Source organism: Falco naumanni, chromosome 8, assembly GCF_017639655.2.
Source record: "Falco naumanni isolate bFalNau1 chromosome 8, bFalNau1.pat, whole genome shotgun sequence".
NCBI lineage: Eukaryota > Metazoa > Chordata > Aves > Falconiformes > Falconidae > Falco > Falco naumanni.
In genome coordinates this window covers 3,966,538-3,976,688 of record NC_054061.1, presented here as the reverse complement: position 1 = coordinate 3,976,688, position 10,151 = coordinate 3,966,538, and the positions used below count along the sequence as shown (strand labels likewise).

At 43.3% G+C, this 10,151-nt stretch overlaps 1 protein-coding gene across 10 annotated transcripts in view; it reads left to right on the top strand.

Moving 5' to 3' along the window:
• Nucleotides 1-308: 308 nt before the first annotated feature.
• LOC121092283 (core histone macro-H2A.1) overlaps nt 309-10,151 on the top strand; it is a 47,287-nt gene continuing 37,444 nt past the window's right edge. For 8 of the 10 annotated variants that reach the window (XR_005829241.1, XR_005829240.1, XR_005829242.1 and 5 more), the window contains exons 1-2: nt 309-441; nt 8,888-9,088. Coding sequence is in view for 6 of the 10 variants with exons in the window: in XM_040603011.1 (XP_040458945.1) it covers nt 8,917-9,088 (172 nt within the window). In the remaining 4 variants the exon portion in view is untranslated. The remainder of the gene's footprint in view (nt 442-8,887; nt 9,089-10,151) is intronic. The other 2 variants (XM_040603010.1, XM_040603008.1) reach the window with 1 other exon arrangement.

Genomic DNA, 10,151 nt, shown 5'->3' with positions numbered 1-10,151 from the left:
CAGGGGCCGGCGCTTTTCAATAGCCAGGCCGGGCGCCCGCATGGCAGCCAGCTGCCGCGGGGGCCGCAGGGCCTCGCCCCCCGCCGGGGAGAGCCGCGGGCCTGCGCTGGCGGCCGGCGAGGCGGGAGGCCGGCGGGGCGCCGCCGCGGCGAGGCCCCCGGGAGCGCGGGGCCGGCAGCGGGCGGTGGCGGCCGCCGAGGGGAGCGCGGGGGAGCCCGCCGGGCCGGCGGCCGCCGTGGGGGGGCGAGGGGCGGGGCCACGCGGGGAGGAGGGCGCGCGTGGGGCTGGGGGGGGATGTGACGCTCGGGCGCGCGAGGCATTGTGGGAGTTCGCCGCCAGCCCGTCGAGCCGTTCCCGTTGGCCCCGCGGGCGAGAGCGGAGGCAGCGGCAGCGGGGCCGCCGCCGGCCCACGGGAGACATCTTGCCGCCGGAGGCCGCGCCGTAAGTCGCTGCTGGGGGTCGCCGGTGGGGGGCCGCCCGCCGTGCGGGGAAGGAGGCGGGGGGTGCTGGGGGGGTCGGCGAGGGGCTCTGCCGCGGCGGGGCGGCAGCCGGCCCGGGGTGCCAGCGGCCCCGCGCCCGCCGGGGTGGGGCTGTGAGGGAGGGGGGCACGCGGTCCCCCCGCCCCCGGCCTTCCCTGAGGAGAACCGGGGGCTCGAGGCGCGCCGGGCGGTCTGTCGGCTCTGCCTGCGGTGGCTGCGGCTCGGGCGAAGCAGGCGATCCGCCCCGCGCCCCGCGAAATGGTGGCGGCGGGGCCGGCGTCTGTGGCAGCCGCAGCCGGGCTGCGCTGCGGGGGCTGGAGGGAGCCCGGCGGCCGCCCCGCGGGCGCTCGCCCCGCACGGGGGCTGCAGGCACGGCCGGGGGTGTCGAGCCGCGGCTCCCCGCCTCTCTCTGCCTTTGCAGGCACGCAGGGGCTCCCCGGTCCCCTCCTGCCCACCTCGGGTCGTCGGGCGGGGGGACATAATCGAGGGAAGCTGCGTAAAGCGCAAGTGAAAAGCAGCAGAGCGTGTCTGCAGCGTGTTTCACTTCGGGATGAAGAAGCCGTGGCGTAAAAGTTACCTGCCACACGTGAATGACTTAATTAAGACGAGTCAAATGACGTTTTTAAAACCGTAAGCGAAAGGTGCCACGAGTGGTAAAAATACGTGTTCGGCTGGAAACGGGGGCCCCGTATTCTTTCCGACCTGTCACTTCTCGTACAGCCTGCAATATGTCTGCCTGCAGGATCTGAGCAACCTACACGGCCTGGCTCTAGGTGTGGGTGTTCCTCATAGGGGACTGCGAGTACTGCAAGACGCAGGTGAATGCAGGTTCCTAAGGCTCAGCACAAGGGATATCGCAGGAGCATCTGGGTTTAGACCGAAGACTGATATGTCTGCGCATGTAGGAGACAGTAAGGGGAACAAACTCTTTCTGTAACTTAGATACTCCTATAATCCTTTTGTCTCCTCTGTAATCTTTAAAAGTAAGTTGCGGAAGGCCTTGTGAATTTGCACCTGAAGCCGGGAGTTGGAGCCAGATTGTAGGCAAGTGGGGTGGTGTAAAACTAAGGTTGCTTCATTTATGTTGATGGAAGGAGACTGTTTGTTGAAATACATTTGGACGAGGTTTGTTACTTATCTCTTGACCATACAAATGGACGACCATTTTTTCCCCCAGGACTGTGTGTGGCTGTCACTTAGCAACAGGTCTATAGGGAACTTTGCAACTCCACTGCCTCCCCCATTCCAAAGAGTAGAAGAAATAAATGAGCTAAGGAGCAAGCGAGCAATTAATAAAAGCAGAATCCAGAGTCTTGGGTACCACCCAGAGGTAAAAGATTTAAGTGGGAACAAAACAATTACAGTTGCTTTGAAAAAGATATTTAAATGCAATTGGGTACAAGACACTTTGTATCCAGTAGTGCCTAGAAAACTAGCCAGTGTGTTTGTTTTTTTGATGGAGGTTGTTTGAGTTTTTGTTTGGGTTTTTGTTAGTTTCTTTGTTTCAGAATGCTTGAAAAAAAAACAATGTTGATGTTTACTTAGCAATCTTTGCAGGTTGTTTTGCTGTTATGTATCATCTGGATTCCTAAAGAGTAACTTTGTTTCATTGTGTGAAAGGCATACCCTTCAGGTTGCCAGTAAAGTCAGATTTGACAGTGTAGATTAAGCTATAACGCATCTGAAACATAGTAGTAAGACTAGAATTTGGCCTAATGACAGTAACATAGGAAGAGTGCTTAAGCACTGCTGATTTTATACATCAGCATTAGCAAAAAGAGAAGTCCCCCACTGCCAACTGAGTCTTAAAAGAAATCAGCGTGTTTAAATTTGTCTGTAGGAGTTGCTTGGGTCATCAGATAAAATACCAATGTACAGCAACAAGCTTTGATAAAAGATACTCCCTTGATAAGATAGGTGATATCACTCCAGAAGAATGGTCAAAATCTTGTGCTCTCAAAGAAATTCAGAAGTATTTCTGTACAACTCTGTCAGCCAGGATCAAGGCCTGTTGTCTGTTCTGTATAAAAAGTAGTGCCGCCCCAGCAAGGTTATAAAGCAGGAATCTGGAACTGGTGCCACAAGAGGAAAAAAAGATCCTCCAGAGAGAGCCTGCCTTAGGAGAGGGTATATTGACCCAGTGGGCAGTGCAGTGAGCGTTAGGTTTTGTCAGCTCAGTGCTGCCTAGAGGTAAAATCAAAAAAGAAAAATGCAGTGTTTGTGGAAAGAGCGCAGTGCATGCTTGCTTGCTTGTTGGGGAAAGACACTATAAACATGTAAAGAACTTACAGTTTCTTACCCAGACCCATTCTGAAGAGAGGATGATCAGGATTCATTCTTGATCCTTGCTCCAAAAGGAGTGACACTAGAATCACACCATTCATGGCCTCCTCAGTGGGTCAAGTTCTTGCACTCCCTTTCCTCAGCAGTAAAGCGTCTATCTTAAATTTCATTCTTCATCTGGATTTTTCCTTGGAAGCATCTGTGTGGATCCTTTAGTACATTTTTTGCTTTCTACCAGAAATGTGAAGGGGCAAATCATTTTTTCAAAATGTTCTTCAAAACAGTTTTTCTGAACATTGAATTAATAAATGATCCAGTGATTTAAGGTCCTGGATCACATTTTATGCCTCCTACCTAGTATACAAAAACCTGTAATGAACAAATGGGCTTGATTTCATGCTAGTACTCCCAGCAATGGTCAGTGAAGACAATTGTATTTACGTTTTCCTGACTACTGGTGGCAGGATGCCCAGCTAAAACTCTTGTCATGCTCCCAGTACTGTTCATAGTGGACGTTTGCACATCAAGGGGATATTTGTTTCAGGGTTTCAGACCCATTGTGGGAGGGAGAGACTTTTGCCAGTTGAATATGATTGTGCAACAGTATTTTGTTTTGCACTCAGATTTTGTGAAAATGTTATTACTCTTTTCCCCATCCTCTATGTTATCACTGTGGGACTTTTAGTGTCATTAATCTTCAACAGAAAGTACACCTATTGGGCAGTCATAGATGAGGAATGTTCTCTCAGTTTTCCAAGTGAACATAAATGTATGTATGGTGCTACCTTCTCAGATGAGAAATTAATATAGTGCTGGAATGGCTGTTTCACAACTGGTTTCACTCCTCTGTTTCAGACCACAAGGAGTTACTGCTTTGATAAAGCACTTAAGCTAAAATTTGAAATCACATCAGATCAAACCATAACTGAGTGATTAGCTCTTCGTCTATTACTGTCGTACCTAGAAACCACAGTCACAGACTGAGACACTGTTGTGCTAGGCAAGCATTATTAGAGACCATTTTATACTGACTCTATAAGCAATGCATTTTATAAATATGCCAGACTAGTTTCTGATTAGCCAAGAACAGAGCAAGTTAGTTGTCAAAGCAAATTTAAACGCACCTTTTCAAAAAGAGTTCAGCATGCGACTATTATTATACTACATAAACAGATTTAAGAGAGAATGGCAGCACTTACATTGTTAATCTTCCAAAACAATGGAAAGAAAATAGCATTGCAGTTAATCTCTTGTGATACAAAAATGAACTTTCCACTTAGTCTTTGTACTGGAAAGAAGAGGAAAAATAACTACTAAATCTTGGTATTTAAACTATTGTAGTAATGGTCTCCTGGATCGCACCACACTTAGTGATGCAATGATATAGATGTAAATTTAATCATCTGTTTGCTGAGTGCAGTTAATACGCCACTGTAAGCCCATGATCAGACCAGTTCCTGCCCGACAGCAGTAGCATTCACAGTAATTTAAGTTATTAAGAACCAGTACCTGAAAACTATTAATAGCAGGGGGTTTTCATTACCACTGTTTGTTGAAAGTGTCAAATTGGCTGAGCTAATAAAGTACTGGTATTTGGAAATTAGGTATCACTTTACCAGGATGTGCAGGCTGTGCTTTGACAATTATGTGATGTTAAACCTTTCAGAAAAAGATGCCTATGCTCATTTTAAGAAGATAGCATTTGAAAGCGTGTTTTAGTGGAGTGTCTGTCTTTATAGAGAAAAATATGGCCAACCAGAGTTACTATAGCCAATTTCAAACAGGAAAATGTTACTTATACTGATTTCATCACTACACCTTAATATTATTTTGTTTCTTAGAAAATGTATTTCTGGCTTGCAAAGACATGACAGCAGAGGAGCTTGAATCTTTGCTTTGAGTGAAATTAATCTACCATCAAATTTTCGTTTCTGTGAATTTTGAGATCTTAGAAAGCAGTTTGAGTCTTGCCACAGTCTTTAAGGGATTTTCAAAAGGCTATGAATTGGGTGCTAAATTCTGCAACTAAGGCAATTTGTGTCCAAGCACAGCAGAGCCACTGAAGAATCATACAATGGTTTGGGTTGGAAGGGACCTTCAAGATCACCTAGTTCCAACTCCGCTGCCACGGGCAGGGACACCTGCCACTGGACCAGATTGCTCAAAGCCCAGTCCAACCTGGCCTTGAACGCTTCCAGGAATGGGGCAGCCACAGTTTCTCTGAATATAGCATTAATCTTGATTTGAAGTCAAAGGTGAACTTAGGTAATTTAACTCCTCGGTGATATCCCCTGATTATCACAGTGATAATTTTGTGAACTGTCATATATAACCAAAATCATTTTATTGTCAAATCTTTGAAGACTTTGCAATGTATTTGGTAAAGTTTCTCAGTAATTCCCTTGCAAAGGCAGGAGAGGGAAAAGAAAGGAAAGGATTGGTCCACTGACTGTCATTGACTTATTTTTCTTTTTAATTACCCTGCTCAAATCTTGTCTAAACTGTGGCGCATGTGATAAGGTTCCCTTTGGTTGCCTCCCTCATCTGCTGGCTAGCAGTGACTCAGCAAACAGCTCTGGTTCATTAATGTTGGCAGCATTCCAGAGTATCTGGTGTTAGAAAGATAAACTGAGAACATGTAAAGCATGCAGTTTTCTTCAGTTTTTGATTTGTCGCTATCTTTGCATTTAACTTCAATACATGTTTTTGTAGCTGTTGCAAGTGAAATCTCTTCTCTTTCCCTTCTCTTGTGCTGTGGAGAACTAGAAGTAGAGAAGAGACTTCAGGAGCTCATTGGGCCATCCCTTAACTCAAAGGCAGGACAAACAGGTTCTGCAGAGTAATGATCCTGAATCCATAATTAAGCCTGAAAAAGATCTTCCATGCCAGGCTCTCTTTACCCCTTCCAGATTACATGGTTGGCACAACTAAAAGTGGTACTTGAAACTTAATTGGAATTTCCCTCCCTCCACCCTCAACATCTAAAGATACTGTGATTCGCTACGTGTTGTAGGAACGGGATCCTCGAGACAAGAAGCTCTGAAACTCATCTTTATTGCATTTCACTCTTAGTACTACAAGTTCCAGAAGTTCTTGCTTTTTTTTCAATATGCAAGCCCCCTCACCTTTCTGGTTCAGGCAAAATTTGTCCTCACAAATAAACTTACAGCTAGAAAGCTTGTTAATGTACAATATGAGAGGATCAGGTTAATTGTTGAGATAGGCTCAGGGTTATCCTAAATATCAAGAGAAGTGTCACCAGGAGTATAAAATAAAGGGGGAAATTAATCTCTAGAATTTGCAGAAGTGATAAAATAAGCCTATTATGAAAGAAAAAAAGACACCATATTATTTATGTGTAGGTGTTAGATAGCCACAGATGGCAGGAGACTGGAAGGTAGAAGTAGAAATGGCATGTTAAAGGGAAGAACATCTTCTGAACACTGGATGAAAGAGGTTGGAAACTAACAGCAAAATGTTTTGCTCAAGGGTGTTATAAGGGAGGTTGGTTTAGCGTGACCAATGACAATTGAAAGTACATTAACAACAAACTTAGCATTGCTATGGATAAATGATATGTATCTAGACAGTGATATACAGTACCCATTTGTTTCAATATATGAAGGAACCACTTCCCTTCTGGATGAATAGTCATTTTCTTGGAACTAAAAATGAAAGGGCAGTGCTCTTTCATTTTCTGTTACCAGCTACAGCATGGTCATCCATGTGTGTCTTCCATTTGGATTTTTAGATTGGGTGAGCTGTATTTATTCCAGCTCCTTCAAAGCCTCTTTGGCAGTAATTCTCTATTGCTGCATACTTTACTCATACTTTGGTCCAAATGTTACAGCAACTGATGGCTAGATGACACTCTCCCAAAGAAAAAAGCGTAACTTCAGGAAGTAAAGATTTCCATATTCTCTTCCAGCTATTCTGACACTCCCATAAACTTGTGAGCTAAATGGTTAATAGAAATTCACTGCTGAAGTCTTGCAGGTTTTCACTAGAAAAAATACGTTTTTCGTCATTCACCTATCGGTTACAAACCAAAGGAATTATGAGGATAGCTAGAAACATGGGTATTTCTCATGCCCACTTTCTCTGGTGTTTGATTCAGTGAACTTCTTGACATTTGTGGGATTAAACATCTGTAGTATTGAGGAAAATGGATTATGAAAATAATTTTTGGCAGAAAGTCCATAGCCAACTCAAAGCCACACCCAGCCTTCCTGCTAACAAAGACAGAGCTAACTAGATGAGAAATGCAATTAAATGGAAGGTTTTTGAAAACACTTGTGAGCTCAAGTTAGGCAGTTTCTCAAGGCAAGAAATTGGCTTTTGTTCTCCTCTTTGCAGAATAATAGTTGTTACAGAGCTGAATTCACAGCAGAGGAAAGGAGAAGGAGCCCTTTTGATGGCTTCCCCCTTCCAAAGCTTCCTGTCTGGTTTTTGACATGTTTCATACATGTGGTGTGACTTTAATCTGAGCTACTAAAATGGGATTATTTTGTTTACCTTTAACAAGCAGTAAGCCCATTGCATTTATTTTACTTAATGTGCTATGCAAGTATAGGGTCTTTGAATGGAGTGTGGAAGCGGAAAGAAAAATGATTTATTTACTTATTTATTATGTTTCTTTAGTTATCCTGAGTGGTCTTAATTTGATATGTAGTCTGAATCTCAGTGACTCATTGAGATTTAAAAGACTGTAAGACATGTCAGCACAGAACAGAAGTTGCAAAACTTAGAAGTGGGGTTAGTGAACCTGTCTTGCTTAACTGTGAGCTCGCTCAATCGTAGTGGATTCAGAAGTATGGCAAATATAGTTAAGTTCATAAGGACAAGGACAGAATTCAGAATAAATGAGAGAAAAACAAGAAAGGAAGCAAAGAAATGGTGTAATGGGAAAGCAAGTTTAAAGGGGTTTCATTGTGGAGTACATAAATACCAGGAAAATTGCATTTGTATTAGGATTTTTGCAGTGAGGAAAGAAGTAGGATGCACAGAAGTGTATGTATCACTGATGCATACCGCTGCTTTCCCTAGAGTTCAGATGTGTGGGAGGGAGGGAGGGGGAGATGGGGACCATCTCCTTTCCTCTGAGTTAATTTCAAAACCCAGTGTATTGCTTAAACCTTCAAAGATACCTTGAGATCCTGTAAACCCTCCACCTCTTTGGATTTGTCAGCTTCTATTTACAGCCTCAGCAGAAATCAAAGAGAGAAAAAAATACGTTTGACAGCTGCATCAGCAGTAGGTTTCTTCACCGAGATAAACTGAGATACAGTTGTTAGATATCTGTTGGGTGATTAGACCATGCTATGTTAAGGAAAGGTGGCAGATGAAGTTCATCAAATTCCTAGAGGGCACGTTGAATCAGTGCAGTCTTCAATGAGGAGATAGCTTGGTTTCCGGTAGGTTCAAATCTCAAGGGGTTCACTTCAGATATTTCTAAAAATATAAGAAAATACAGGACATGTATTTTGCTATGCATAGGCCTTGGTCTTGGAAATTCACACATGCTTGAAAATACAGCTTTTTGAGGAAGGTGAATATACTTTATGAAAGCTTTACTGGATACAGGTTTTCCTAGTTAGGAATGTAGTTATTCATGAGCAAAACAGTCCTACCACAGATGTTAAAATGCCCAGTCAAGAGTTTTTCCCAGAGAGCAGAGGGTTGTGTCAGTCTCCTTGCAGAAAGCATCCTCTGCTTCAGTGCAGCAGATCTGTTTTACATTAGGTAGTTACCAGTCTTTGCTCCAGTAATTGTACTGGGTTTAATCTGTTAGGAATTTCAGAAAAGTAATTCCAAAGCAGATCTATAGGAATTAATTTATCTGGCTTTATTATTTACTATGTTTATGATTGTTGGCATATATTTACTGTATAAAATTATGCCAAGATGACAATGGCAAGTAAACATTCTGTGAAAAATCATTTTAGGTTCTTGTTGTGTATACTCTGAAAAGGCAACTTGTCTGTGTGTTTTAGGCACCCTGATGCATTGCCTGTGCCAAAATACTGATTTGTCTTGAAATGAAGTATATGGTATTACAGCATCAGTCCTTACTGATAACCTTTTTTCTTTTTTTTTTTTTGATTTTCTTTTCTTCCCCTCTGTAGAGGGCTATTCCAGACCCAATACAGACAAAATGTCCAGCAGGGGTGGAAAGAAGAAGTCAACCAAGACTTCCCGCTCTGCAAAGGCTGGGGTCATATTCCCTGTTGGAAGAATGCTACGTTACATTAAGAAAGGCCACCCGAAGTACAGAATTGGTGTTGGTGCTCCAGTGTACATGGCTGCTGTACTGGAATATCTGACTGGTAGGTTTTGCTGAACAATGTGAAATAATACAAACTGAATTTGCACAGAAAAACCCAAAAAAGATCCTCTGATTTATAGATGACTAAAAAAAGTTATAGCTGAAGTAAGCTTAGATCACACATCTAAGCCAAAATGAAGGTATGCCCACCGCTGCCTTGGAACTTTGATGGCTTTTGTGCGCTCCAGCGCTGGATTTGCTTTGACCGCTTGTAAACGCTCTTCTTCCCCATAGGCAGCCAGAAGGATTCCTGCTAACATCAATGCACATGGACTGGGCCTATGGTGTTGCAGTCCTTCCTGCTCCAATTTTGTGCCTGGTGGCTTTGTTTGGGTTGTAATTGTCTGTTAAGCATATACATTCCTTTTAAAATGGAGAGCTGCTCAGTGTTTACACTGGGCTGAGATTGCTTACAGCATTGTTTAAACATTTTTGTTCAATTTACAGATTATTTTTGAGACTACATACGCTGTTAGCAATTTGTTTGGTTGAGTCTGTATAAATGCACACTGTGTTCATCTGCCCTGGATCAGCATAGCTTATTTGCTTACATTTGTAGTGCTTTCGCATCACGTCAGAATTCTAACACATTAAATAATTATCTCATCCTCACAGTACCTTCTTGGAGGATGAAGGTGTTATTTTTCCTCCATTTAGAAAGAAGCTTCAAAGGAAGAAAACGCTTTGCCCAAAGACATACACAAGTAGGCATGCAAGTAAAGATCTTTACATAGAAGTTCTCTCAAATGAGACTCAAAACATCGCAAGTTTACCCCACAAACATTACAAAAGTAGCCTTCTAACAGAAAATTAACCCCAACTATAATATCATCAACATATGAGCTTTTCACAATATTGGTTTGCTTAAAACAAAATACACTTTAAAAAATGGATAAGAATAAACCACCAATTTAATCACATCATGAAGCCAGATTGACTTATAAGCATATACCTATAGGCTAGAGGTCTAGCAAAAATCACAAGTGCTAGATGGATTAGCGTTTGGGGACAAATTCTATTAGCATGAGTAAGGAAAAGCCTGAATTAGATCTCATTTCTCATAG